The 27,620-nt window shown below is 58.3% G+C and overlaps 4 protein-coding genes across 12 annotated transcripts; 3 read left to right on the top strand and 1 right to left on the bottom strand.

Moving 5' to 3' along the window:
* Positions 1-1,224: 1,224 nt before the first annotated feature.
* On the top strand, positions 1,225-8,887 carry KXD1 (KxDL motif containing 1). The gene is made up of 5 exons (XM_082381616.1): positions 1,225-1,367; positions 3,953-4,074; positions 5,117-5,269; positions 6,673-6,719; positions 7,517-8,887. Exons 2-5 carry the CDS (start codon positions 3,974-3,976, stop codon positions 7,744-7,746), a joined length of 531 nt encoding a protein of 176 aa, XP_082237742.1. The 5' UTR covers positions 1,225-1,367; positions 3,953-3,973; the 3' UTR covers positions 7,747-8,887.
* A 617-nt stretch (positions 8,888-9,504) lies between these two features.
* On the top strand, positions 9,505-12,012 carry UBA52 (ubiquitin A-52 residue ribosomal protein fusion product 1). Its single transcript, XM_082381617.1, has 5 exons — positions 9,505-9,627; positions 10,553-10,666; positions 10,933-11,019; positions 11,637-11,739; positions 11,825-12,012. Exons 2-5 carry the CDS (start codon positions 10,564-10,566, stop codon positions 11,916-11,918), a joined length of 387 nt encoding a protein of 128 aa, XP_082237743.1. The 5' UTR covers positions 9,505-9,627; positions 10,553-10,563; the 3' UTR covers positions 11,919-12,012.
* A 1,186-nt stretch (positions 12,013-13,198) lies between these two features.
* Positions 13,199-16,078, top strand: REX1BD (required for excision 1-B domain containing). 8 transcript variants are annotated; one of them, XM_082381611.1, is made up of 5 exons: positions 13,199-13,454; positions 13,549-13,631; positions 13,858-14,149; positions 15,138-15,214; positions 15,834-16,078. In XM_082381611.1, the coding sequence occupies exons 1-5, from the start codon at positions 13,353-13,355 to the stop codon at positions 15,850-15,852; spliced, it is 573 nt and encodes a 190-aa protein (XP_082237737.1). In that variant the 5' UTR covers positions 13,199-13,352; the 3' UTR covers positions 15,853-16,078. The 8 variants fall into 8 exon arrangements, 7 of the variants coding, with proteins under 7 accessions (XP_082237737.1, XP_082237736.1, XP_082237735.1 ...); XR_014241754.1 differs by having other exon boundaries at positions 13,200-13,454; positions 15,138-15,281; positions 15,853-16,078; XM_082381610.1 differs by having other exon boundaries at positions 13,200-13,442; positions 15,853-16,078.
* Positions 16,079-16,346: 268 nt separating this feature from the next.
* CRLF1 (cytokine receptor like factor 1) lies at positions 16,347-26,806 on the bottom strand. 2 transcript variants are annotated; one of them, XM_082381605.1, is made up of 9 exons: positions 26,556-26,806; positions 21,664-21,945; positions 21,198-21,327; positions 20,861-21,030; positions 19,693-19,850; positions 19,427-19,595; positions 17,328-17,515; positions 17,172-17,219; positions 16,347-16,672 (listed from the first exon to the last, which is right to left on the bottom strand). In XM_082381605.1, the coding sequence occupies exons 1-9, from the start codon at positions 26,665-26,667 to the stop codon at positions 16,652-16,654; spliced, it is 1,278 nt and encodes a 425-aa protein (XP_082237731.1). In that variant the 5' UTR covers positions 26,668-26,806; the 3' UTR covers positions 16,347-16,651. The 2 variants fall into 2 exon arrangements, with proteins under 2 accessions (XP_082237731.1, XP_082237732.1); XM_082381606.1 differs by having other exon boundaries at positions 17,172-17,214.
* Between the last annotated feature and the right edge of the window lie 814 nt (positions 26,807-27,620).

The raw sequence follows: 27,620 nt of genomic DNA, 5'->3' as shown, positions 1-27,620 counted from the left end.
TGCTGAGAGGGTCTCTAAGCAATAATACCTGGGTAGCAGTGAGCACACCCAGCACCCAGATCTTGGTCTCTAAATACCATTCTCCAAGAAGCAGAACCAGGCTCCTTGGAGAAATGGCTGATTCCAGGGATATTCCAAAGCAAGCACAGAACATCTTGTGGTGCCAAAAGTAAGGACGTACTCACAGAAACATGGAGACATATTAAAAGGACATAGGAGCTAAATTAAAGGGGCAGTAAAATAAATAATATAGAAATTAATTATAAGCCACAGAATAAAATAAATACTCATGACTCCATAGTGATATAAATACTTGAATACGTAATTGAGAAGAATGGACAGCTCTTGTTTACAATAGAATTCCAATTAATAATTAAATTAAAAATCACCATTATGCAAACACATAGTAAGTAATCATTATTGCTGCCAAGAGCCATGAATGGATGCTAAAACTAAAGGGTGAAAAATATGTAAACAACAACAACAACAACAAAAAACCAAGACCAAAACACCAAGGGTATTTACATGGTCTCTTAAGTATCCCCCCATAGGATACTTATTAATTGCAAAGGAAAATAGTAACTTGACAGTTGAGAAGCTGGTAGACACTGCCTTAAGCAAGTAATCAAAGTTAACGTCACCAACAATGAGACATAGCAACATCCCAGTGCCTCCTGATATGATGCATTGAGAAGGAAACATCACTTTTGTGGGATTCTTTCCCAAACTGCTCAACTTCAGTCTAATCACATGAGGAAGTATTGAACAAACCCATAATGTTAGGTATTCTACAAAACCAGTACTCTTCAAAAGTATTAAGGTCATGAAAGATGAAGAAAGACAGGAATTGTCACAGAGTGGAAGAGACCAAGGAGACATGACTAAATGCAATGCAAGATCCTGGCCCAGAAAAAGGTCACCAAAAACGGAGCAGGGGTTTTTGAACCCGAGTGAGTCTGATTCCCAGCCTGGAAAGCAGAACATTTGGGTCTGGATCCACCACGGGCCACTCGAGGATTATATGACTCTGTGCGAATGCCTGCCGCTCTCGGACCTCAGTCTCACCATCTATAAAATTGGTTGTTTCCTCCTCCCTCCCCATTCCCCTCCCTCCTTCCGGGCTGCCTCGGAGCTCGGGCTTTGGAAACTACGCAGGCCCGACAGGGACTGCTTGATTGGCTATTTGTTGTGATGCACCCGCAAATAGAAGCTGCATCTAAGCTCCACCCTTTCCTGCCGCGCCTCCACGCACGCAAGTCAGCCCAGGGCACGTCGCCGCCACGCGCGCTCGCACGCATGGTGCGTGGTGACGTCGCGGCGGCGCGGGCGCCATCCCGGAAGCGCGAGCAAGGCCGCCAGATGTGCAGGTGCTGCTGCCACCGACGCCGGGGCCGAGTTCGGGGTGGGGTTGGGGACGCAGGAGCCTCTGGGGAGCCGGGCCAGGTCGGGCGCGGTCCTCGGGTTGTAGTGGGGTGGGGCGCGCCGCTGGCAACATCTGGGCACCCCTCCTGCGCACAGGCCTCAGTTTCTCCGTCTGCGCGGTGGACGCGCGGGCGGCGCCATGGGCCGAGTCTGGATCCGGGGCGCGGGAGTTGGGGCCGCCTGTGTTCAGGCTGTGCCGTGTCTCCCGGAATCGGGCGTTGACCTGCTTGGGCCTCAGTTTCCCGCTTCACAGGGGCGGGGCATGAGGGGATTTGTGAGCCCCGCCCCGCCTCGCGGGTTTTGCTGAGCTTGGGCAGCCAAATTAAATTATGTTAAATGACCTGGGTGGAGTTGCGGCGCCTCTCCGCATTGGTGTGTGACCTGAGCCCACCCCTGGGAGCCTTAGGTGCCCTCGGAGATGCCCTTGTAGGGGTGACTGGGGATTAAATGAAGTGCTATATAAGTGTTTGTTCTGTATTCTTGGAAGCACTAGGGAGGCCCTCATTAGAATACTGATTCCCGGGGCCTGTCCTAGGATTTCTTCACACTCCACTTGGAGAAACTGACTGCTCCGAGGAGAAACTGACTGCTCCGAGCCCAGCACCTCTTATCACTATTGGTTTTAGTCCCCACAGACAGCATTGTGAGATTCTGATTCTTTGTTATTCCTATTTTCTGGGTGAGAAAACGGATCTAGGAGGTGAGGTGACTCTCCCAAGTTCACACAGCCTCCCTCTCTGCGTGTGTCCCCCGTAAATATATTTGGAGCAGGGATCAGAGCCCATGCTGGGTCATTTCCACTCTGTATGTGGGCCAGATTAGCAGTTAGTCAGGGAAGGCTTCCTGTGAGAGGCAGCTGGTGGGGGAGTGTGCCTTGAATCCCTCAAGCCCTCACATCTGGGAGCCAGAGACAGGAAAGAGCCCTTCTTTGTAGCAGAACCATTTCCCACAGGTCCAAATCCTGCACCTGCCAGGCTCTAGCTGTGGGCTTCCCGCCCCATGGCTCTGTCCTTTGAGAGCCCAAGTGTCCTCTTTATACATGATCTTCTTTGGAAATGTGGAGGGTGTGGGTGTCCATGCCTGGCACATAGAAGGAGCTCAAACATGGTGATTGGGGAGGGGGTGGATTTCATCAGGTGTGGCAGTTTATCTCCAGAAGGCACGTAATGGCTGCAAACTGATAGCCAGATTCAGGGCACAAATAGATACGTACTCTTGGCTTCTATGGTGTTGGGGTAAGAAAAATATTAGTTGCTAACATTTGTAAATGAGGCGATTTCACAGGAAAAAGAAATCCATATTTCAGGTTTATTTCTGAAAACAATTAGAAGTCTGGCAGGAATCAGGTGCTGTAAGAAGCAGCTGTCCTGTCACAGGTAGCTACTGAACGTCAGAGTCACACATTTGTGGATCCTGTGGTCTGTGGGCGTTTGAGTTGTGACCCATGTTCACTGGCTGTGTGACAACGGCCTTGTTCCTCAGTCTCTGAGCCTCAATTTTCTCATATATAAATAAGGATGGTAACAATTGCCAGTGTTTGAAATTGGTGTCTTGTGCTCAATAAAGAGGAGGGTAGTTAAATGGGCTCTGAAAGCCCTTCCTCATCCTGTGTGTGAATCTTAACCAATTGCAAGTGGGCCTTTCTGTCGGCCATTAAATGTGCAGACCTCAGAGCCAAGCTATGTCAGGATTCTGGGTTTTTCCTGAACCCCCTTAGGAGGGTCAGTGCTGAAGCTGTGGTCCCTCCTGCCCTAGCATGGTCCAGGAAGTCCCCACCTGCTGGGATGGCACCTGTGTGCCAGGGAAGCTGGGAGCCAAGAGCCACAGAGCCATCTGGGTTGCTGGGGCCCACAGCCTGGCTGCCAGTGCCTGAAATTCTTGGCTTTAACTTGCTGATATAAGTCTAGCTTCAGAGCTGAGTTTGGAAGGTTCTGTTTGCCTTCATCAAACTAAATTCGGGCAATCCCTTGCTGTGAACAAGGTTCTGGGCTGGGCTCTGGAGACAGAGCAGTGAGCAAGAAAGACACACACGCCTCTGTTCTGTTGGAGCTAATATTGCTGTGGGGGTGACAATCAAAAGGGTTAACTGATAACTAAGATAATTTCAGGAAGAGATGAGACAGTGGAGCAATTAAAAAGGTGAAGTGATGAGTGACCAGGATAGGGGTAGTCATCAAAGATCTCTTGGGAGAAAAGGCATTGGAGGGGGTGATGATTTGAGGGGGCAGCCAGTAGGAGGGGGGCAGATCTATGCAGGAGGAAGGTGCCTGTAGCTTTGGGCACATGGAGAGTGGGGAGTGTGGCGGTGGGAGGGGTGATGGGATTGTGATGTGCTTGGGTGCAAGTTAGAAATAGGAACTCCTGTGGTTCTCGAAACACCCCCGAGTTCCTGGCATGACAAAGCTGAGGCTCAGGTGGCATGACCCACTTACGGACAGGTGGCCTGTGGGCTTCCCAGCCCCTCCTCTCCATCCCACCTCCCCCCACTTCCTGATGCGGACTGAAAACACTTTCTTCCTGCCTGTTTCAGGCAGCGGAGGAGGAGGAAGAGATGGACCCCCCGGACTCGGCCTCGAGGGTCTTCTGTAGCCGCATCCTGAGCATGGTGAATGCGGACGATGTCAACGCCATCATCCTGGCCCAGAAGAACATGTGAGTGGAAGCCAAGGGCCCTGGGCCCCCGGTGTGGGAAGGAATCCACTTGCTGGCCAGCATTCTAGCCCTGCCCGCCTCTACCCCGGGCCCACACTGGTGATAAAATGAAGGAAATGAGCAAATCTGCTGGCTGGCTCCAAAGTAAATTCCTTCCTGGTCTGGAGGCGAGGCCTTGGCACAGGAAGCAGGGCTCTGGGACAGTTTCGCAGCTGCGGACAGTTTGGCGGGGACCACAGCAGCTCCTTTCCCGAGGCCTGGAGTGGGGAGACTTGCAGGGGGGATAAGGAAGGAACTGCTGGGGGATTTAAGGGAGCCAGTCGGCTCACTTCCTGTTGGGAACCTATTCTCTCAGAGCCTAGGCTGTATCTGCAGAGCACCCGGGGTCACTTGGAAGGGCTGTGAATGGCCTTTGCTCTCTTTGGGGCTTGGCACTGTGGCCACCATAGCCTCACCCTAATTCCGGCCTGCTCTGTGGGGAAGAAGGGCTGACACAACCTTCGGGGGGAAACACGGTCTCCTGGGGCTTTATTTTTGTGTCTTTAAGCCAAAGGCTCTTCCTTGCATTTACAACACAGCACAGACCTGATACCTTACCTTTCTTGCCCTGTGACAGGGGTGCTGGATATGTCTGGGTCTCAGCAATACCCATCTCCCTCCTAGGTCTTTAGTTCAGATTCAGACCTGACCCTGGGGAACTCCCAGACCGAGGGGAGACAAAATCAGACTTGAACCTTCCTGGCCTCGGAGTGTCAGGGCTGGGCCAGAGAAAGAAGCTGGGGCTAGGGGAGTCAGAGTGTCAAAGAGTCTACTTGAGGGAGAGGGTTAAGGCTACATGAGAAGGGTACACTTGAGTAGGACTTTTGAGTAGGGTTTTTAAAGTTGAATAGGAGTTTGCTAGCTGGCTCAAACACCAGGTAGAGCTCCACAAGACAAGGGAATGGTCTACGCAAAGGTCATGGAGAGGAAAGGGCCTAGCAGGATCAGTTGGCAGGGACCTGGAGGCTGAGCAGAGGAGTCGGTGCCCTTTTTCCGCCACCAGGCTGGACCGCTTTGAGAAGACGAACGAGATGCTGCTCAACTTCAACAACCTGTCAAGTGCCCGCCTGCAGCAGATGAGCGAGCGCTTTCTGCACCACACAAGGACCCTGGTAGAGATGAAACGGGACCTGGACAGCATCTTCCGCAGGATCAGGTGGGTGCTTGGCCCTCCAGTCTCTGCCTCCTGCTCTGAGCCTCGGGTTCCTCCTCTTTTCAATGAGGGCCGTCCTCCCCACGTAGCAGGGCGGTGGGGAGATTCAGCTTGTTTTACGAGGCTTCATTGCACACTTAGTATTGGAGAAGATCTGAAAATCTTGGAGTTTCTGAATTTAAATTTTATTCCTTTTTTGAAAATGCAACATAGTGCCAGACCCATAATGCAAAAGGCAGGCAGGAGCAGACAGTGAAAGGCTAGCCTCGTGTCCCCCTTGGCCTCCACCCAGGACTTGTCTCAAGAGGAAAATGAGATTGCCAGGTTTTGTGGGTCCTTCTCAAGCTGGTTTCCATGAGGACAGAGAAGGACGATGTCCAAGTCCCCAGCCACATAGAATGCTTGATACGGCCCCCGGAGCTCCTATCACCACTGCTGCCGTTAACAACTGCCGCTGGGGCGCCCAGGCCTGGAACAAGCTGGCACTACAGCTGTATTTCTGGCTGACTGTGCTGCTTCTTCTTTTCCGGGGGCAGCCGCATCTGCTGGCAGAGCAGGTGCCACAGATTGAGGGCAGCATGTTTCCTTGGAGCATGCTCTGTGCAGAAATCACAAGACAGGCCGGATAAATCCTTTATCAAAGCGTATCTTTTCTGGGGCATCTCACCAGGCTGGTTGCCCACGTGTGGTGTTGCAGGGGTGGGAGTAGAGTAGGAACCCCAAGGGTTGACACCTTTTGTGTGTATCTGTGTCACTCAGGAAGGAGATAAGTGTGTCTACCCAGGCAGGGGTGCAGCAGCAGTGGTACTTCAGGGTGGGGGGTTTTGGGGGGGACAGTGCTGGCTGGCCATAGTCAAGGGTGAGAGACTGCTCTGAAGAGCCTTTTGTAATTCTTTGTAAACAGAACTGCATTACTTCAGGTAAAAAGGAAAAACCAGCAGGTTAAAAAGGGAAGCAGGGGCTTCTCTGTGAAGTTCAGTTTAGTGAGTGCCAGTGTTCGGTGTTTGGGGTGTGGATAGTCAGTACTCCTGGCCCCCACAGGCATCCTCACCCCGGGGTTGGAGAGACAGGCTGGGACAAGTCACCCAGAGGAGTGCCTGTTGAGGCAAGGGGAAGGGAAGCTTCCTGGAAGGTTGTCCTGGTAGAAGAGGTTTAGACATGAGGCGTTGCAGGTAGAGGGCCCAGCCAGCACGCAGAGCCAGCACCAAGGACACGCAGAAGCTGGGTGACAGCTGGGTAGCTGCCATCCGTCCTGGGGGTGGGAGGTCTGCTGGCTGAGCGCCCAGTCCTACCTCCAGCCCTGGAGCAGAGTATGACAAGCAGTGAGGGGGAGGTTCCTGGCCTGCACTGGGCCCAGCCTGCACACTCGGCAGGTTCAGCCCTGTGTGCCTTCCCTTCCCCTGCAGGACACTGAAAGGGAAGCTGGCCAGGCAGCACCCGGAGGCCTTCAGCCGTAAGTGTCACCCAGAGTTCCTACATCCTGCTTCTGGGCTCTGCACCCTTGGATGCCAGGGCCCTCAGCCCAGGGCTGGCTTCTGGAAGGTCACCTCAAGGGCTGACACCAAGCCCGGGCCCTAGTGGACAGTGGGTCCAGTAAGACCTGGGGCAGGGGCGGGAGTGCTGGCCTGATCTTCTTGGCAACCTGCGGAGCAGGTGTTGGGACTAGAGTCTCCTCCCTTGGGGGAGGTCACACGAGGGAATGTGGACAAGAATGATGACAGTCCTTAGCCCAGTGAATGTCATGTACCCCTACGAGCCAGGCTGTTACCCACAACCACCTATGAGGTGGGGACTGTGCCCAGAGGGGCAGTGACTTGTCAGAGGAAGCACAGCATCCTCCATGCTGAGCTTCAGTTTACCCAGTCTGTAGAATGGGCCAACAGCTCCCCACTCCAGGGCCGCTGACAACCACAGGCATAAAGGCAATGCCGTCATTCCCAGTTTATAGAGCAGGGAGCTGAGACACAGGCAGGTGAGGGGCCTGGCCCAGGTGACACAGTCAAGAGGGCAGAGCCAGGCTCAGACTTGCCCCCAGGGCCCGCGTAGGCCTAACCCCAGAGAACCTGAGTCTTTACCTTACCTCAAAGAGAGGCCTCTCACCTGCTTGGACCTCGGTTTCCTCATCTGTAAAATGAACCAAGTTATGTCCCATGGGGTGGGGGTAGCTGTCAGGGGTCCCGGGCCCAGTTAATCCCTCAGCACAGTGCCTGGCATGGTGACTAAGCCAACTCCTGGGCCTCCTTCCCCCAGACATCCCGGAGGCGTCCCTCCTGGAAGACGAGGATGAAGACCCCATCCCGCCCAGCACCACAACAACCATTGCCACCTCGGAACAGAGCACAGGCTCATGCGACACCAGCCCTGACACAGTCTCGCCCTCCCTCAGCCCCGGCTTCGAGGACCTGTCGCACATCCGGCCCGGCTCCCCTGCCATCAATGGCCGCAGCCATACAGATGACGAGGAGACGCCGGGCGAGTAGCCCTACTCCCAGGAGCTCAGAGGGGTCTCAGGGCAGCAGTGGTGCCACTGCCCAGATGTCTGAGGTGGCAGTGGGTAACCCTGCCTTGAGACAGTCAGCTTTGCCACCCTACTCTGTCATTTGGGGCTCACTGGGGGACAAGGCTCCCTCCCTGGGATATGGAATTCCTGGGGATCTATCATTCCCCCTCCTTCCTCACTGAGAACATCTCTCTTCTGTAGACCCCTCTGCCAGGCCAGGGGATGACCAGTACAGCTGGAGGTGGGTTGGGCGCAAGGGAGCTTTTCCAGAGCCAGGCCTGAGGTCTGCTCTGAGCAACACCTAAAGGTTCCCAGAGACCGGAGCCAGATGTCCTCTGCCCCAGCACCCTGGTCAGGACCTCCTCAAGGTGGCCAAGCACTGTCATGTCTGAGTTCACCCCAGCCCACCCCTGTGCCTACTAATTCTGGTCTCCTTGCCCCTTCCTCCAATGACAGTATTGAATACTTTCTCCAATCATTATCTCAAGGAGGTTTCCGAGACAGTTGTAGAAGCCTCAAGGCAGAGATTAGCCATCCACTCAGCACCGAGCCTGGTTAGGCCCTGTTTCTCGGACCAGAGGTGTGGACCCTGAGGGCCCAGCAGGCTTCTCCTGGGGCCTCCACGGAGCAAGCTGCGCCACCTTGGAGAACAGAGTTAAGCAGAATATTTTTGTACCCGATGTTTACAGATGCTGTTGGGAAGTTATCAATAAAAAGACTCTGTTACTAAAAAGGGAAGGGTGCACCTAGCAGTGGCTTCCTTCCATCCTTGGGCCCAGCAGTCCAGAATGGGGGCAAGTGCTGGATGTGGGACAGGATGGTTATGGACAGCCAGGCACCACTGAGCTGGAAAGAAGTGGGCTGCTCTGCTTTGAGTGGGAGTCTCCAGTGGTGGCAACCATAATAACCCCACTTCCTATCACCACCCAGGCCTTCAAATGTGCTATTCCCACTGCCCACAACATTATTCCTTTACCTCCTTGAGTAACTCCTCCTCCAAATCTCAGCCCTAAGGTGGGCTCCTCAAGGAGCTAGGGTCTCATTCCCCATCAGACACTCTCACAGAGTCCCCTCATCTTTGGAGCACTTAGAAATTATGTTATTAAAGGCCTCTTCCCAGACTTCAGAGTGTCTGCTTTTGCCTGGTCCATAGGGGGCGCCGGGAAGTGTTCAAGGAAATAAGGTACGCTGCCAAACCCACAGGTAACTTCTCAGTCCTCACCGCTTTCCGGCGCCCAGCACTTTTTAGCCATCCTGATGACTCAGGAGCCATCCTGAGTCTCCTCCGTCTTATATCCTAAACAGACCCTGGGTCCCACCCTATTTCCTTGGGTGAATGCACCAGCCCCACCTGCTCTCCGTGCTCCTATACGGACCCGCCCTGAAATCCATCTGTGCACAGCGGCCGGCCTCCAGTGGCTCCAACACATTCGGCCCTTACGCCGCCTTCTGCCTTGACCCTTGCGTCTTGGACCCGCAGACCCTCTGCTTAATGCCTTCACTTTAGCACAAAAGTTTCCCCTACTCTGTTGAAATATTTCTGGAGCACCCGCTACGTGCGGGCAGTCTTCAGGCGGCCTGGAAACAGCGGGCAGAAACACCAGGAAAGGTGCGGCATTATTCCTACGTGACCCGACTGTCGGAGCTCACACCCCGAGGCAGGCGGGCACCGGTCGCCCACAGGCGCCGCGGCTTCGTGCGCTCGCACCCAACATAGGGGCGGGGGCGGGGGGCGTGGGCGGGGCGCGGCGCGGATTGTGACGCAGACGCGCAGCGTGCTCGGTGCGCAGGCGCCCTCGGCGGCGAATCGGCGGTTTCCGGTTCAGCAGCCCTCTTTCACTTCAACGAGACGACGGAGCAGGTTGGTGATGGCGGGCTTGCGGGTTGGCCCTGGGCAGGGTTGGGCGGTAGCCTGCGGGGGCCCAGGCAACGGAGGGGGCGGCCTGGAATCCGTCTAGGCGAGCTAGGCCCTGTGGGGCGGCTTAGCAAGGCACACTGGGCCGGGTTCCGAGCCCGAACTGGGCCCCGAGAGGGAAGCCGGCCATTGGAAGAGGACCCTGCCCGCTCCGCCGGCCCCAACTATCTGACGAGGCTTGGGGCGAGGATGTGTCCTTCGGGGCAGATCCGATTTAATGGAGAGGAGTATTAACTGTAACTTTGTCTCGTGGCAGACACTCTGCCAGTTCATTTAAAAATATTAAGCCTTTGAGCTGGGTCTCTTATCTCCTTTTCTAAATCTGTAAGGAGAGTTTGGTAGTAGCAGCTATTTTCTAGACTTGGAAAGTGAAAAAACGGAAATATCTATGTAAACAAGTATCAGGCACGTGGTTGGCAGTTGTTACTTATGGATTGGATCAAAGGCAGGAAATGTGGTCTGAGGATTAGGGCGTAACCCAGAAGGAAGCCAAAGTTTTGGGTGTCTGAGCTTGGAATTAGGCGAAGGGACTGTAGGGAGGAAAGCGTGTGTGTTGGGGGGATGCTACTAAGATGGGATTCCCACCCCGGCTGCAGGAAGAGCGGGGGCTGGCAGAGGAGAGGAAAGATGGGACCTCCAGACCGTGCTTGGCAAGATGGTGCCATAGACCTGTACTTTTCGTTCCATCTTCAAAGACGAAGCTGCTGGCTTGGAGGGTGGAAGGAAACAGGCACTGGGGTGGGCCTGCATTTGAAGTCGATGCTGGCCCAGGGCTGGCAGGAACTAAGGCTGGCCGGCCTGTGAGCTCGGGCTGCTCAGACCTTCAGTGCTCACCACTCCACCCGGCCATTCTCCCCCCTCTCTTCCCCAGCAGACGCAGAGATGCAGATCTTTGTGAAGACCTTGACGGGCAAGACCATCACTCTAGAGGTCGAGCCCAGTGACACCATTGAGAATGTCAAAGCTAAAATCCAAGACAAGGAGGGTGAGTTGGGTTGGGGCTAGGTGCGCCACACAATGGGGGCCCTTCAGCCCTGGGGATCTGCTGTCCTGTGTGAAATGGGTGCTTGGACAGATCTCAGCCATGCCAGTGCTTCCCCTGTGTGATTTTGGGAAGGCAGCTTGTCCTCTCTACCTCATTTTCCCTTTTGACAGTTTGGGGGTGATCCTGGCACAGCCCTGTGGAGGGAGGGGAGATCTGCTGGTAGTATTCTTGCCAGAGCTTTAGTAACTGAAGTGCTCTCTCCTTAGGCATCCCACCTGACCAGCAGCGTCTGATTTTCGCGGGCAAACAGCTGGAGGATGGCCGCACTCTGTCAGACTATAATATCCAGAAAGGTACGGGGGTGGGGTGGCTAGACAGGACCTCAGTGAGGCCTAGGACCCAGGATGGGGCACTGACAGCCTCTTCAGCACCGGGAGGGGGCTGTAGAGGAGGATTCTTCTTAAGCTGAGGATCAGATAGGGCTAGGGAGTATTGCTTTGTAAGGTACTGTTTCCATCGCTGGAAAGCATCTCAAGATCTCCACCAGGATTTCCAAATGGCGATGGCTTCTCGTGTTCTTATTCACTTTCTTTAATTCTTGTGTTTGTGTTTTTTAATGTGATAACTACTGTAAAGAAAATCAGCACCACTTTTTGCAGCAAAAGATTTAAATGTCTTACCTAGGAAAATAAAAGGTCGTCCTTGCACCACTTAGAAATTGCCTTGCCCTTGGGGAAACCCAGATGGACACCACTGTTGACGTATATTTATATTAGTCTCAGACTCCCCGAGGACTGGTGGGAAATGACAAGGTGGAGGTTCTGTGGGGTGGGCTGGGCTGGTGTGTCCATCTACACATAGAACACCCAACGGATTCCAGTGTGTCCCTGTCACACTTGAGAAGCTATGGGACTGAGGTGGTGAGCCTAGGCTCAGTCAACTGTCTCTCTCTGCCCTTCGTTTCCTATAGAGTCCACCCTGCACTTGGTGCTTCGTCTGCGAGGTGGCATCATCGAGCCTTCCCTTCGCCAGCTCGCTCAGAAATACAACTGCGACAAGATGATCTGTCGCAAGTATGTACTCTTCAGATTGGGGGTGTGGGCTGGCCCTGGTGGGGGTCGGGATGTGCCCTCACCACTTGCTCGTGTCCTCGCACAGGTGTTACGCTCGCCTGCACCCCCGTGCTGTCAACTGCCGCAAGAAGAAGTGCGGCCACACCAACAACCTGCGCCCCAAGAAGAAGGTCAAATAAGGCCCCTCCACCGGCTTCTTTGCCCGCAGGGTGGCCTCCTGCCTAAGCCCCATGGCCCTGGGGCCTCAGTAAAGTTTCCCTTTTGTTGACTGGAGCAGTAACTGGTGTCCATGTGGTTGGTCTGTCCAATGGGGAGGTGGCTGAGGTGCAGGCATCTCCCTTAGGGACTTTCTGTCACTCAGTTCTTCATAGCTCTTGGGGGTCCTCTGTCCTGGGTTCCAGTTGTCTTACCTGTAAAGTGGGCCATGGTCTCTGCCCTTCATGTCTAAAGTTGTCATAACCACAGCACAGGCAAGTCTCACTCCTGGCCCTCTGCTACATAGCCTAGTGAGCTCACCCATCTGGATTTTGTCATCTGTAATATGGGAATAAAGACCTCAGCCTAGGGACTGGTGGAACCTGGTCAGGCACATTAACAACCCTCACATCTGGGCCCTGGAGGTGTTTGGGTGTGGGTGGATGGCGGGGTAGGAAGGAACACCCCACCTAGCGTAAAATACCTGTTCTCAATTTTGACTCATCTTTAGGAGCTCCTGGGTCCCACCCAAGACTGATGTCTGTCAGGTGAGGGGTTGTAGTGCCCTGACAAGGCCATGCTTCTATTTGTCTTGGGATGACTGGGGCTTCCCGTAGGTGACAACCCAGGCCTAGACAGTGATGCCTGAGAACAGCTGAATGCCTGAGAACAGCTGAGACCTGGAGTGCCAGCTAAAGGCTGTCACTTCAGGCCTCAGTTGAGTTTCATTTTTGTCAGTTGCCCCCTCTTCCCTAAGGCCAGGCCACCACCATCTTTCTGGTCTACCCTGTGTCCACTCCTGGAGGAGGAAGCTTCCTGAAGCTCAAACTAGGCAGTGTATGTCCAGCTCCCAGGCCTTCTCTGTACTTAATAGGAACCCTCCCACCCCCCACCCCCAACCTCAGGCCTGCACCAGACTCCCACCTCAGGGCCTTTTGCACAGGCCCCCCTCTTCAGAGCAGTTCACACACAACCTGTGGGTGCCAGTGACTTGAATTCTCCAGTGTCAGAACCTGCGTTCAGATCCCACTGTTGTCACAACCTTGTGGCATTAGATGATGGCTATCACTTCTTGGATTCAATTTTCTTTATCTTAGTGGGGATGGGATGTGAGGAAGTGAAGTCGGGTTTTGACATAGCTGCATAGAAATAAGCCAAAGGACAGCCTTGCTGTATACAGAACCGTACATTTAAGGTCGAAAACGTTAAGGCAGGCGCCGGTCGGGAACAAGCACAGGGGTGGGGGTGGGTGGAGGGTGTCAGGCCTGAGAAGCCCCCAGTCTTCGCTTCCGATTCCTCCCCCGGTGTCTCCAGGTTAGCTGGCCGCCGTAAGCTGGCTCCAGAGGCCTCCGGGCCTGCAGGGGGCGCCAGACGCAGCGGAGCAACCTGCTCCCGGGTGGGACCAGAGCTGCGCAGTCATGATCACCACTGAGGCCGCGGCAGAGTCCGCTGTCCCGGCGGTGCCCGGTGATTCGGGAGCCGCTGGAGCCCCGGAGCGCGAGCAGCTGGTGTGGCCCTGGGTGAGCTCGAGCCCGAGCGGGAACAGGCGCGGGGCGGGCGGTGCAGGCTCGGGGGCGCCGGCTTCATACCCTAGCCGTGCCCCTCGCCCCATAGAAAGATGCCGCGATACGGGCGCTGGTGCAGCGCATCCACCAGTTGCAGGCTGAGCGCGCGCAGGCCTTCCGCCGGCTGGAGGAGTAAGTGAGGGCGTAGGGGAGGGGAGGGGTCGCAATGTTCAGCCCCCAGTCCGCTCCGGGGATGGGCGTGCCTTGGGGGAGGAACTGGGTCCCCACGGGGCCGCGGTGTCAGAGGTGGGGCGGGATTTGCGGGGAGACCAGATCGCTCCCTTCCGCGTGCGCAGGGGTGGGCCCGTCTCGGGTTACCCTGCGGGAGTCAGAACGTTCTCAACACTCTGGGGTCTAGGGGACACTTGGAGGGCTTTAAGGTGGTCGATGCGGGTGCAGGGCGTGAGAGCCGGGGCCGTAGCCTCAGGATCCCCGCCTGCCGCAGAGGCCACCGACAGTACCTGAGCAGCGGCCCGCCCTACGACTTTCCGCGCTACCGGAGCACAGTACACGAGGTGACCCAGGCCTTCGCCGCCGCCTCGCGGGAGGTGCTGGCGGTGGAGGCCGAGCTAGCCGGACCCCGAGCACAGCCGCTGCTCGCGAGCCACGTGCGCAGGCTGCAGCAGCTGGAGGAGACGCGCCTGGCCACGGTGAGGTCCCGCACCCCGGCCATGTATCCCCCTACTCCACGGCTTGTCTCTCGGGCCTTGGCCCACTGTGCACCCCTTGGGGGAGGGGCCAGATTCCGTCCCCTCGAACCCCGCCCCTGGCGCCCCAGCACCCCCTCTTCCTGCCCCACCTCAGTCATCCATTAAGAGTTCACTCGAGAGTCTCAGGGTTAGCCCCCTCCTGTCCGCCCGCATTTTTCATCCAGATCTTTAGTCCCAGGACACGCGCACTCTATCCCAGACCCCGCCCCTACAATGCTCCTACCCCCCCTGGCTTGTCCCAATGCCCCAGGCTAGGTACTCAACCCCCTGATGATTGGGGGCCTTGGATTTCCAGGCCAGGTCCCCTTCTGGGTACACCCTCGATCCCAGCCTAGGTTCTGGGCGTTCCTCGCGCTAGGGATCCAAGGCCCAGCCTACTCTGCCTCTACAGCCAATCCTGACCAAGATACACTACCATTCCCAGGCCAACTCCACGCGAAGCCACGCCCACATCACACTCTACGCTGGGATTCCCAGGCCACGCTGCTTTAGAGACCCAATCCCAGTCTAGGTTTTTGGCCTACTTCCACCCTGGGATTGTAACGCCCTGGCTGGTCCCTGAGACTCCGCCTACTTCACAACCCTCACAACCCACCCACCCCACCCCACCCCCGCCCCTGCCCACCTATCCCTGGCTGAGATTTCACCACTATTCCCCTTCCCCGCCTACATGAGGCCATGCCCATGTTGCGCTCTGCACTGATTCTAGGGCCCGCCCACTCCGCCCCTCTCCTCAGGAGCCCCCCTAAACCTAATCCTAGATTCCTCCTGCGCTAAGTACCGCCCCTTGAGACTCCCGCCTGCTGTGGCCCCACCCTTCCGCTGCCTTTCCGGGTGCTTCAGTGTCTCTTCCTCCCTACTATGTGGGAGGGCAGGGGGTGGCCTCTGCCAGTTGTGGCATCCTCCTTGCTGCCTATTCCCCAACCAGGTGGCCCTGCTGCAGCTGATGGGGACACCAGAGCTGACTGGGCAGGACAGCCTGCAGATGCACCAGCTGAAGATGAAGTGAGCACCGCCTCCCAGTGGGCTGACCATGCTAGATTTGCACCCTTGGGCACCCACCCCCAGCCAGGTGCGCCCCAGGGCTGGCAAGGGCAGACTGTGCCAACCCCCTGGACCTGCACACTACCCTTAGGGTGTGCATGCCAGAGTACTCACTTGGTGACTCCTAGATGTACTGCACACATTCCCCCAGCGCACAGGCTGTGCAGTTTCACACCAGACTCGCTGTGCATTCCCAGGACACAGCTGCGCACCTCATACACACCAATCCTGCTCACATGGCTCGACTCCGAGCTTGGACATGGTCGCCCAGGCCCCACCAGGCACACACCTGCACATTCCTGCCTGTAGCCCCCCAAGCGCACACATGTGCACACCCACTAGACATGTGCCACAGTCACCCTGCACACCTTCCTGATGGCACACACCCACCCAAGATGGCCTTTTCTCTTGCCACTCGGGACCCGTGGGACCACCCATCCTCCCAGGCACCTAAATGGTCCTTCTGGCTGCTAGTGCTGCCTGGAGGTTTGGCAGCAGGCAGGAGGGCCCGGGGCTGGCTACAGCCTCTTCGGAGCTGCGCAGCGGCGGCTAATTCGCCCCATCTGGGTTTTATTTATAGTTCCCATCCACTCTTGTAGGGTAATTAAAACCATGGAAGCGATCAGTGAGGTTCTCCAGGATCTCAGGTTTGATGCAGAATCTGCCGAGTGATGGTGGCTCCCCAGGGACAAGCCAAAGGAGATGGGAAATGGGGCATATAGCGCTCTGCCCTGACTGCCAGCTGGCTGGGGTCACGCCCCACCGGACCACTGACCCTCTTCAAGTTCGCCTCACCTCTCATAATAAAGAACCTAAAGAACCTTTCGTCTGCAGCTGCTCCACTGTCTCTCTGTGCTGGGGTGGGATCCCACAAAGCCAGGGATGGCAGGTGCAAGATTCCCCGACTCCATGACTGTAAAAACTCTGGTGTTTTGAATCACACTCTCCAAGGAGTTTGGAACCAGATATTTCAGATCATGGAGAGAGTCAGAAATTCTGGGAGGTCAAGATTCCCATCCCAAAGGGTCATCAGGATTCCTCGTCAGCCCCCACCCTAGACCACTCTAGCCCCAAACTCACCTTCACAATCAGGGCACCTAAATAGTTTGTTTATTTAAAAAGACTCTTTGGAGTGGTCCTGGGTAGGGGGAGTAATGACCCTTCTTCACCCCCAGCCCTGGCAGGCGTTCTGGGAAGCTCAGCCCCCCTCACACACACTCCTCCCACTGGGGTGCACCTCACGTGGAGGCCAGAGCTGTTGTGGCCCTCGGAGCTCAGAGTGCTCGCCGCAGCTGCTGCCGAGAGGGCTGGGGCACCCTGAGGTGAGGGTACAGAGGTGGCCCCCAGTCTGGGGGTGGCCCCTGGGTCTCCATGCAGCAGGGAGGGCAGCCCCAGCCTCTAGAGCTTATCTGGCAGGACCTGCAGGCAGAGGGGAAGCCAGGCTTAGCAAGGAGCCTGGGAGGGGCCAGGACCACAGAGCAAATGAGGAGGCCCCAGTTCAGGTCCTGGTCCCACCACTTTCAGCTGGGTGACCTTGGGTAGGCTATTGCCCCTCTCTAGGCACCGGTTTTCCCATCTGAAAAGTAATATCTATCTATCCCATGGGGTGTCCTGCAGGTAATGCGCTTGGCACAGGGCCGGTATGCAGTAGGCGCTCATATAATGCTACCGGGCGGCTATGTGCATTCATCCCTGAGGACGACATTCCCCTCTGGACATTTTAAAGGGGTCTGGATGCTCTTACTAGACTAAGGGCTACAGGGGCAGGCACACAGTAGGTGTTAAGTAAATGTTGATACGAGATGGAGGAAGGGATTGCACCTCAGTAACTAGGGCTGAGGGTGGAGGGCCCGTCGCCTACGGCCACCAGGAGGGGCCCTTGTCTCCCTGCCTGCCCACCCACCTGGGCCCCCCTTACCTCTCGCCGCGCCCCGTCTGCCCGAGGACAGGATCCCCTCGTCCTGTGCTTGGAAGGAAGGAGGCAGTGTCTGAGAGCTGAGGACCTACCTCCCCAGCCCGTTTACCCCCCTGGCCCCACCCCTCCACCCCTCGCCCGGGGGTCCCTCCTTCCTACCTGGTTGCGGGTCTTATGTGACTTCTGCATCCAGGCTCGCCACTGGTCATAGAGGCGGAAGCTGAGGTTCGAGCAGTACGCGTGCTTCTTGAGCCAGCCCAGAAACTGCTTGAGCTCGCGCCGCACCGGCCCCGAGCTCGGCTCGCCGCCCCGCGGCTCGCACGCCCCGCCGCCCGGGCCCGGACGCTCTAATGGGGGCGGAGAGGCAGCGTCAGGGCGCGCCCGGCAGAGGGCGCGCGCGGGCAGGAGAGGGATGTTCCCTTAGGGCACCTCCCTCCCTGTTTCTACGGGACCCGGTCCTCCCCACGGCCCAGCCCAGCACTGCAGCCCAGCTGCGCCCCCAAGGAGATAGGGGGCAGGGGAAGGAAGGGGCTCCTCCTCCACATCCCCTCTAGGAACCCGATTCCTGTGGCCTGAGCCAGGTGTGAGTGGAAGGGGGCGGGGGGAGGAGAGAGGCCAGGGCCAAAGGGATGAGAAGCAGACAGAGCAGGGGGCAGAGGAAGGAAGAGAGAGACGCTGATGAGAAAGAGCTGGAGAGAGAGAGACAGAGACTGAGCGATGGAGGCAAGGAGAGACAGACAGAGGGAGAGCGAAAGCAATGAGGGACAGCCAAGGAGATGCAGAGGGTTGAGAGATGGAGAGCCAGAGCAGGGAGGGACAGAGACACTGGGGGTGTAGGGACGCAGAAACCAAGAAAGGCAGAAAGATAGAAACAGGGAAAGAGAGTGAGTGACAGAGAGATAAAGGGAGACAGAGAATTCGAGGTGGCTCTGAGGGGGAGGGGCAAGCCCCCAGGACAGGCCTGAGAGTACAGCCCGTTGGTTGGGGAGTGGGCCAGGAGGGCCAGGTGGGAGGCCGGCCTGTCGGTCCAGTCGCTGGCCGCAGCCAGCCGTGAGCAGGCCGGCGGATAAGGACATCGGCCTCACGTCATAAATAACGCCGGGGACCCGCTGACAGGCCCTGGCACAGCCCCGGCCCCCACCGCCCCTGCCGGCCTCCCCTGGCCTCCCCAGCCTCCCCAGCGGACACAGCCGCCTGCTGGCTCCCGTGCAAGAATCACAGGTGCTGGGCACGAGCAGGGGCCAAGGCTCAGGCCCCTCCCAGCTGTGCTAGTTCCCGCCCACCGCCGAACCTGGAGGGGCCCGGGATGGGGGCTGGGGGACTGGCTGGAGCCCTGCTCTGCCACTCCCTGACTCTGGGATCCTCTCTGGGCCTTGGTTTCCCCATCATCCCAGGAGCATGAGCCTGGACTTCAAGGGAACTGAGTTCAGATCCCTGTGTGACCTTGGGGCCTTAGTGTCCTCATCTCAGAAAAGGGGCCCTCCCTTAGGTGAAACCACTGGGGGAGCAGGGGATGGGAGTCTCAGTAACTATTACTTGCAAACCCTTGTGTGGCACCCACCATGAGAGCACTTTCCATGGGTTATCTCTCATCTAACCCTCACAATAGCCTGAGGCAGGCATGATTATCATCCCCACTTTCCAGATAGGGAAGCTGAGGCCAGACGTACCAAATAAGATTTCATACCATTTCACAAAGGAGAGAAGGGAGGTCCATGGGCTTAGATAAACCCCCCGACCGCAGAGGGAATCAGACCCAGGCCCCTGATCATCCCATCCCGCTACCTTTAACAGAAGGGGAAATCAAAGCCAGTCATAGGGAGAGTTGGCAGCCCATCGTCTTAGAAGCAGGAGTCTCAAACTCACTTGCCCTTAGGGGCTGGGGAAGGGGTACATGTGGGTGAAACAGGCTAGGTGGGGATGGCACAACTGAAAGAGTAAGGGCCCTGACTTAAGGGGCAGCCTCTGCTGATGGGGGCTGTGGAGTAACTCTGGCTGTGTCCTATTACATTTTCTAGACAATTTTTCTAGGGAATCTAGGATATTTGTGTTAAAACTTATTGTTTTTAAAAGTCTGCCAGTAGGTCAAACTTTTTTTTTTCCCGAATGACAGGCCAAGAAAATAGATCTAAGGGCCACAATTGGCCCCCGGGACCAAAAGTTTGAGACCTCTGCTCTCTTGAAGGAAACAAGGAAACAGAGGCCCAGACTGGTTTGGGGCTGGTCCCAGGACCACCCAGCCCTGTTGGGGTGCTCACCACTTCGGGGGGTGGAGGCAGCCGTGGGGTGGCTCCATTCGCTCCAGATCCCTGCCTTCTTGGAGCCATAGATGCCAAAGGGGTTGCAGCGCACTTGCACGAAGTAGACGGTGCCTGGCTTAAGGCCCGCCAGGCGGCAGGAGGTCTGGTTGCTCACATCGTCCACCACCTGGGCGGCAAGGGCAGGGTCAGAGGCGGGGGCAGCTTGGGGAGGGGAGGGGGGAGAGGAGGAGGGAGGAGCGGAACTGGGGGGTGGGTGCGGGCACCTTCCAATCCACGCTGTCCTCCACTCGGTAGCGGATCTGGTACTTGGCTTGGAAGAGGAAGTCCTTGAGGGCAGGCGGTGAAACCCAGCGCACGCTCAGCTGGTCCTCCAGGCCCCCTACGCGGCTCACGTGCACTTCTGGTGGGGGGTCGGTGGTCACTAGGGGGGCGGGGCGGGGCTTAGTCACCCGGCTCTCTTTGGACCTGGCTGGCCCCTGTCTGGGTCCAAATACCAGGGAACGTGGCTTAGATGGCACCTGCCTCCGTTCTCCCCTCTCCCCCCTTCAGGACGGGTGGATTACATTAGATAATATTCAGGAAACACTCAGCACCTAGAAGCACTCAATTAATGTTAGCTGTTATCACCATTATTATCTGTGACAGGAGAAACATAATCCTATCTTCAGGGAACTATGTAAAAAGCAGACACTGCCTGGATGATGATATTATTATTATTATGCCCAGGAGACCAGGGAGCCCTCAGGCTGCCAGACTCCTGGGAAGCTCCCCCGACCCCCCCACTGCCCACCTCCTGCTCCTTCCAACTTCACAAAGGTCCTCAATGTGACGGCTTTGCTTGGTGCAAAGGGACAACTGAGGCTTAGAACATGCCCACTGCAGCTTCAGGACTTAAGGAAGCAAAGTGGGAAGCAGGAGGAGGGAGTCACTGCAACACTTCTGAGGAACCTTCTGGGAGCCCTTTGGGCAGCAGGGAGGGCTGGCCTCTTCCCCTGAGGCCTTGGTGAGGGGCCGAAAGGGTTAAGGCACAGGCCTGCTTGGGGCTGAGAAACACCCTAATTAGATTAGGCCCAATTCTGCTCGCAGATCATCCATTTCCTGCCTCCCGCCTGCACGCCCCCCCAGCTACAGGCTGCTGCTTCCTGGGGCGCCTCCAGACCTGGGCGCCCCCTCCCAGCTCCCCGGGGGCCCCCCCTCAGCACACCTGGGCCGCCGAGGGGGAGGCAGCCAGGCCAGGTGTTCTCCACAGAGTAGGGGTATCCTGGCTGCTTCAGGGGGCTGGGGACGGATGGGCGGATGCCTAGCTCCTCCCCATTCCAACCAGCAGCGCAGACCTCAGCTGAGCTGCAGCGTGGCTGGGCTGGTGGGGGCCGAGGGGGAGGGGGTGGATCCCAGGTGGGCCAGGCTGGCCTTGCGGGGGGCAGGGCTCACCCACATCCAGGATGTCCAGTGTCAGCACATCAGAGCGGGCCGAGCCCAGCCGGTTGGTGGCCTCCACCCAGATCTCATAGGGTGTGAAGAGAGCCAGGTCCTTGGGGATGTGGCAAGAGTGAGGTCCCACCGTGTGGTATTCCTCACATGTGTTGTCCTGCCCATACCACCTGCAGGGGCAGGAGGGGAGGAGGACATGTGAGGGTCCCTTTGGGCCCCCAAACCTCCCCCCAGCAGCCCCGGAGTGCAGAGAGGACACCAGAGCTCCGAGAGGGAAGGCTTGGCCAAGGCCACACAGCCAGGCTGGAACACATGTCACCCGAGGGCCACCACCAACCTCAGCTTGTACTTGAGGGAGTAGTTGGTGTGGAGGAAGGTTTCCCCGTGGGCCCCCGGCGTCCAGCGGCATGTCAGGTCCTTCATGTTCTTGGACCAGCAGCTGATGTTGAAGGGTTTCTCTGGGGGCACTGGGGAAGGGGGGTGCAGGGGCTGAGGGTCTGGACCGGCCGTGGACAGGGGGAAGGGGGAGTTGCTGGCTGCCCGCTGGGGCCCCCACCTTGGAGCGGAAGGAGGATGGACAGAGCAGATGTTGGCAGGACCACCTGCATGGCTCTCTTGAGGATGGTTTTGGGGGGGTGGTGGTCTCCAGGCTCTCATTCCCACCCTAGCGGCCTGTACCTCTCAACTTATGCCAGTATACCCATTGTTCAGCCCCAGACCAGAGGACCCATGATTCATGCCCCTCTCCAGAGGGAGATGTTGCCCCCAAGAGCTACCCCTAGGTGTCCTGGGGGCCCACTTACGGCCAACGTAGAGGCAGGAGCCGGCTAGGATGCTGCCGTCACGGGCGTGGCACACGAGGTTGTCCCCCGACTGCTGCCTGGATCCGTTGAGGTTGGCCAGGGCAAGGGCTAGAGTGGAGGCGTTGAGCATTCGGGACAGCTCAGGGGGCAGGCGGTGCCCGTTGAGGGTCCAGTAGAGGCCCTCGGCGGTGGCCCCTGGTGGGTCCCCGTGCACTGAGCACGTGGCCTGCAGGGAGGATCCGATGAGGAGCGTGGGGTCCTGGGGACTGATCACAGCCGTGTCTGGGGTCAGAGAGGAGCACCTGTCAGGCCTGGGATGGAGCTGCCCTGAGCATCCCCCACCATCCTAGGTCCTCCAAGACTCACAGTAGTCCTGCAAAGGAGTTTTATATGATTGTCCCCATTTTACAGAGAAGGAAACTGAGGCTCTATTAGGTCAAGTGACAAACCCAAGGTTGGTGGCAAAGCCAAGATTCAGCCCCAGGACTGTCTGATTCCACAACTCAGGTCCTTCCAAACCACTTCCTCACTGACTTGCTCAGGGCTTTCTGAGTGGTTACAAACCTCACTCAGATCCAAGTACCTCTTGCTTTGCACATACTTCTGACAACCACTACACTCTGCTTTTTTTTTTTTTCCATTTCATTTTATTTTTGACAATTAGAAATAACAGATTGTGTGTTCTTTCTCTTCTACCCCCAGAACCGCACACATATGTCTCTGTGGGGAGGAAGGCACTTCTAAAAAGGGGTGCCCTGACCCCTACTAGAATCCTGCTCATTTTATGGATGAAAAAAAACAAGGCTCTGAGAGATCGAGTCCTTTGCCTAAGGTCACCAAATAGACGGGCACACTATTTAAACCTATATTTGTCAGTCTCTGTGCTGCCACTGGAATTGAAAGTGACTGTGGCAAGCTCTAGGCTCCCCACCTCATCCAAAGGGACTTGCCGTCATCATGCTTTCCCTCGATTCAGTTTTCCTAATCTGCAAAATGGGAACAAGAAAACTCACGGTCCTCAGGGCCATTGGGAATATCAGATGGGAAGTGACTTCCTAAACTGGGTTGTGTGTGAATTGGGTGCTGGGCACAGGAGCCTCTGGGATGCCGTGGTTGATGCCTTTCCTCCTGCCTTCCACTGGAGAAGCCTTCTAGTCCAAAGATTAGAACTTAAGAGAGACCTGTTTTTATCCAAGAGGAAACCAAGGCACAGAAGAGGGGGAGGGGATGCACAGTTCAAGCCCCTGATGCCCCTCTGAGTCTCAGTCTCCCCACCTGGGAAGTGGGCATCATGGTATCAGCCACATGAGATTGTTTGAGAAGAGTGAAAATATGGTCTTAAGGACAACTCTGTGGGATCTTTAAGCCAGGCTGAGCTGGGTTCAAATGCCCCCAGCTCACTCAGGAGGTTAACCCAGTTCTTTTACTTCTCTGAGACTTTGGGAAGGGGCCTCTCCCTCCACCAAAAGTGGTAGTGAGGACTCATTCACTCATTTGTTCATTCATTCATTCAAGGAGCACCTACAGTGTGCCAGGACCTGAGGGCACAATGGTGACCAAGATACCCAAAATTCGTGTCCTTTTGGGCCTTGAATCCAAGGGAGCAGTAGGAAAAAGCACAAATAAATGTCTAGGAGAACAAGTAAGGGAAAAAATAAAGCACGAATCAGTGGTAGCAGCTAAATGGCCCAAGAGGCCTGTCTGGGGAGGTGGCATTTGAACTGAGATGTGAATAAAGTGAAAGAAGTAGCCATGAAAATATACAGAAGAGAGTGCCCAGGCAGGGCGAGCAGCAAGTGCAAAGATACTGGGGGGCAGGGGTGGTAGGAAATGAGGTCTGGGAGGTTAGCAGGGGGCCAGACCTGCAGGGAGGAGTTATTCCAGGATTCTGAGCAAGGGAGGAATTTATATTTTAGAAGGATCACTGGGCAGCTGTAAGAAGGGACTGCAGCGGGGCAGAGAGGCAGGGGCAGCCCAGCTTCCCTGGCAGCCAAGGACAGGGTGATCCTGGTTCCCCTGGGAGGCCCCTAAATGCCAGCGGCTGCCCTGTGCTGGCTCTCACTGCCCCAAATGGGCGAGGTGGGGTGGACACAGTTCCCGGGGCCAGCCCTGACGATTTTCCGGGGCAAACTTGGCTTGAGGGCCATGTCTTGCTGGAGCCTGGGATCGCAGTTGCGTTTGGGGCTTGGCCCAGGGCTCGCCGGAGGTCTCAGCGTCCGTGCGAAGGAGCCGGCTGAGCCGGCCAGAGCCGAGGAGGCGGGGGCGGCTGGGGGGCGGGGGGCCAGGGGGCCGCCCCGGAGGTCCCAGGCAGCCAGCCGCCCGCTAATTCGGAATTCCTTCAGCATGAACTCGGGCGTGCCAGCGTCTCTGCCCCGGCCCACCCACTGCTTCCTGCCTGGGCCCCCCCAGCAGGGTGGGAGGCACGGCCAGGCCTGCCCGGACCCCAGGCCCATTCTCAAACCTCCAGGGGTGGGTCACGGCCCTCCTGTCTCCCACTCACCCCCACGGCCAGGCCAGGAAAGGGGCTCTCAGGGGGGTCCTGGCTGGCTGTGGCACTGCCCCTCTGCCACACCCGCCTGGCCTGGGCTGGTGTGGCCTGCCTGCCAGCAGCTGCAGCTGCCCTCCCAGGGCTGGGCGGGGGACAGGGCAAGAGGGCAAGGCCAGGCGGGCCTGGACAGGCCAGTCCCCCACCCCAAGCTCCAGCAGGAAAGGTCACAGGGAGGCCTTCTCCTCCTGGGATGTGGGTGCCCATCTCAGCTGGGGCACCTGGGCAATTGGCTTCCCCTCCCCTGTTCTCAGTTTCCTCCTCCGTAAAATGGGAGGAAAATACGTTCTACCTGCTGGGGAGATGAATGCGATGAGCTCACCATGTCCAGAGCACACTGCAGTGCCTAGGAACTGTTGGGATTAGGGCCCCTCCCAGCTCTGGGGTCCCGGCTGGCTGGTGCACTCCCTCCAGGCCTCCCCAAACAATGGGCCAAGGCATTTGGGACCAGGATGCACACATTCCAGCCCAGGCAAAGCAGCTGGGGACAGCCCACTGAGGTTGGGAGGGCCCTTGGCCTGGTTTGGGGGGCTTCCTAGAAGGCTCCCTTAAGCAGATCCCTGGGCTAGGCTTTTGGACAGCCCCCCTCCCCTGCTCCCTGCCTCCCCGCCTTTCCCGCAGAGCTGGGGCCTTTAAAAGTTTTTTCTCTCCCCCTTCCCAATCTGGAGCCACTGCCGTTATTAAAAAGGAACACCATGTGTTTTAAAAGGGAAAAGTGTGAGATTCTCTGCAAGCAAGGCAGGAGGGTGGTCTCCACCCGGGGTCCCCATGGGGGTCCCCATCTCCTGTCCTGCTGGTACCTGCAGACACTTTACGACCCACCCGCCTGTTGGTCAGGTGCTAAGACACACCACACCGTAAGTAGAAACATATTGCTGAGGTGTGAGAATCTTTAATTTCTTCCCCCTTAAAGGAAAAAACACACGCACAACAATCCTTCCACCACCACCACCTTTGCCTGCTGCTCTGCTGGCTGGGAAACAAAGCCTGCCACTAAAGGTGGCATTCACAGGTGCTGCCCACTGCCTGGCAGAGCTGTCAGGAACCCCAGGAGGGCCTGGGGCAGCCCCTCACCTGCCCAGGAGCCTTGGGCATGTTAGGCTTTCAGCAAGTGCCTCCAGGACACCGGACCCTGCTCTTTCCGGAAGAGCACCGCAGGGAGCCTGCAAACAGCTCTGTGCAGTGTAGGTCCACCTGGGGTGCAGTGTTTGCCCACACGGGTCGACTTGTGTGCCTGGATGGGGTGCGTGGAGTGACTGCGAACATCCGAACATCCAGGGCAGGTTGTGCCTGCGTGTGTGCCCTGTGTTGCCTCTCCCTCGGAAAGAGTGTGACCATGAATGTGTGTGTGTCAGGGATGGAATGTGTGTGTGCGCCCCGATGGTGTGCGAATGTGCATCTGGGATGCAGTGTGAGCACATCTGAGGGCGAGGGTGACGGGCCACAAGCCAGTGTGAGTCTTTGTGTGTCTCTGGGTGTGTCCCAGAGCGGGTCTGGATGTGGAGACCGTGTCCTGGCGGGGGTGTGCATTGGGTGGGGGACCGGAGAGTGCCGGAGGCCAGGCGCTCCCAGCAGGGTGGGGGTCTCGGCCTGAGGGGGCTGTGGGCTCCCGGTGGCTGCTCCCCCCCAACGGCTGGGCCTGCGGTGCCCGGACTCGCTGGGTCCCGCTCCCTCTCACTCTCACCCACTATCTCACAAAGATTTCTCTCTCTAGAGTCTCCTAGCCCGGCGCAGCGTGGCCGGGAACAGTTCTGAGCGCCGCCAGTGGCGAGGACTCCGCGGACCCCCGCGCGCGGGGTCCCGCCGGGGGAGGGCGGCGGCGCCGGCCCGCGGAGAGGCGCGTCCCCGGGGACCCCGGGCCGCGAGCCAGGCGGCCAGAGCGGCCCCCTCCCGCCCCGCCTTCCTCACGGGGCTCATCCCTCCACCCGGGGGGGCCCCGCTCAGGGCCGGCACCCAGCGCGCCTACCGCGTGCGCCCCCGCCCAAGAGCGGTGACCCGCGGTCTCCGCGTCTCCGAAGCCAGCAGACGCTGTCGCGTGCGCCCACCGCGTCCTGGAGTGCAGAGTGTCCCAGGCCGCGGCCCCTCGACCCCCCGGGGCCGAGTCGGGCGTCCTCCACAGGACAGCCCAGGTAAAAAGGCCTGGGCAGCGGAAGCCGGACCCTTGGGCCAGGGGACTTCGGCGCTGTGCGCCCCACAGGTGAGGACGCCCCGAGGGCCGCGCCGGGGGCGCCTTCCTTTGTTCCCGGGCCGTCCAGGTGGCGCCCGCGCCCCCTCCCCCCGCGGCTGCCCCCGGGGCGCACGCTCTCGGCCCAGGCGGGAAAAGGGGAGCACGGCGCCGGCTACTTACCGGCTCCTGATCCCGCTTGCGGCGCCCCGAGGACGCAGAGCAGCAGTAGGGGCAGCAGCGGCGGCGGCCGCCGCGCGGATTGGGCGGCGGGGCCCGGGCGGCCGGCGGGCATGGGGCCGGCGCTGCCTGGGGCGCGCGGCGGGCGGCGGCTGCAGCGGCGGCGGCGAGGGACTCGGGGCGCAGGCGGGGCGCGGGCCAAGTAGCCCGCACGTCGCTGGGCGCGGGCGCGGAGGCCAGAGCAAGTCTGAGCAACCGAATTGACAAGGCGCTAATGCGCCGCTGGCCCCGCCCGGCCCCGCCCCCGGCCCGGCCCCCGGGGGGGGGCGAGCGGCGGGCCCCGCACCGGCCTCCCAGCCGCCCGCCAGCCCGCGGGCACCGCGGGCCCCACCCGTCCGGCCTCCGCCCCGCCGCGCACCGCACGCGCCCTTTCCCGCGGCCCCAAACCCCCAACTCTACCCTTACTGACCTGGGACCTCCCTTTCCAACCCCGCCAGCTCCAGGCTCCCTACCCCCAATCTGGGACCTGGAGCCCCCAGTCGGGTTTCCATACCCTCGCCCACTTCCCTGCACCCTGCTCTCAGCCATGTGCCCCTTCGGCGTCCCCTGAGGCCCCCAGCCCTCGCCCGCTCCTCCCCCCCATCTTCTGTCTCGGCCCCCACCCGAACTCTGGCCCCGCCCCCCCACTGAGCGGTCCCTGAGCCCCGCCTGCTCCCATCTCCAGCCCCCCTTCCTCCCCAGGGGCCTAAAAGTCGCCCTCCCTCCCGCCCCACGCCATCGGCGCGCGGGTCCCACCGGTTTTGGCCCAGCGCTCCCCCTCCCACTTCATCCCGCCTCTTCTGGTCCTCCAGCGCGCGAAGCCTCGGCCCCAGGCTTTGCTGGAGGGAAGACGGAGAAAAAGCTGCAAGGCACAGTGTCCCTGGACCTTACCCTGGCTCAGCTGTCCCCCTCGAGCGGGACCGAGCTGAGGTTCTTTGGGGGCACCCGGGGGCCTCAGTAGGGAGTTCCCGCGTGGGCAGGCGGGGAGAAATGGGCCCCCGTGGGAAAGGGGACGGGGGCTTGCGCGGG

The sequence above is a fragment of the Balaenoptera borealis genome, assembly GCF_965194805.1.
Source record: "Balaenoptera borealis genome assembly, chromosome: 2".
NCBI classification, from domain to species: domain Eukaryota; kingdom Metazoa; phylum Chordata; class Mammalia; order Artiodactyla; family Balaenopteridae; genus Balaenoptera; species Balaenoptera borealis.
This window is presented reverse-complemented; position numbering and strand designations above follow the sequence as displayed.

Coding starts and splice junctions, on each gene's coding strand:
- REX1BD (XM_082381609.1), top strand. CDS start 13,353: ATGATCACCACTGAGGCCGCGGCAGAGTCCGCTGTCCCGGCGGTGCCC. Junction 13,632..13,857: donor GCCTTCCGCCGGCTGGAGGA/GTAAGTGAGGGC, acceptor TCTGGGGTCTAG/GGGACACTTGGAGGGCTTTA. Junction 15,215..15,852: donor ATGCACCAGCTGAAGATGAA/GTGAGCACCGCC, acceptor CCACTCTTGTAG/GGTAATTAAAACCATGGAAG.
- UBA52 (XM_082381617.1), top strand. CDS start 10,564: ATGCAGATCTTTGTGAAGACCTTGACGGGCAAGACCATCACTCTAGAG. Junction 11,020..11,636: donor AGACTATAATATCCAGAAAG/GTACGGGGGTGG, acceptor CGTTTCCTATAG/AGTCCACCCTGCACTTGGTG. Junction 11,740..11,824: donor GACAAGATGATCTGTCGCAA/GTATGTACTCTT, acceptor GTCCTCGCACAG/GTGTTACGCTCGCCTGCACC.
- CRLF1 (XM_082381605.1), bottom strand. CDS start 26,667: ATGCCCGCCGGCCGCCCGGGCCCCGCCGCCCAATCCGCGCGGCGGCCG. Junction 21,031..21,197: donor TCCCTCAAGTACAAGCTGAG/GTTGGTGGTGGC, acceptor CTGCCCCTGCAG/GTGGTATGGGCAGGACAACA. Junction 16,673..17,171: donor CAGACGGGGCGCGGCGAGAG/GTAAGGGGGGCC, acceptor CTCTGCCTGCAG/GTCCTGCCAGATAAGCTCTA.
- KXD1 (XM_082381616.1), top strand. CDS start 3,974: ATGGACCCCCCGGACTCGGCCTCGAGGGTCTTCTGTAGCCGCATCCTG. Junction 4,075..5,116: donor ATCCTGGCCCAGAAGAACAT/GTGAGTGGAAGC, acceptor TTCCGCCACCAG/GCTGGACCGCTTTGAGAAGA. Junction 6,720..7,516: donor GCACCCGGAGGCCTTCAGCC/GTAAGTGTCACC, acceptor TCCTTCCCCCAG/ACATCCCGGAGGCGTCCCTC.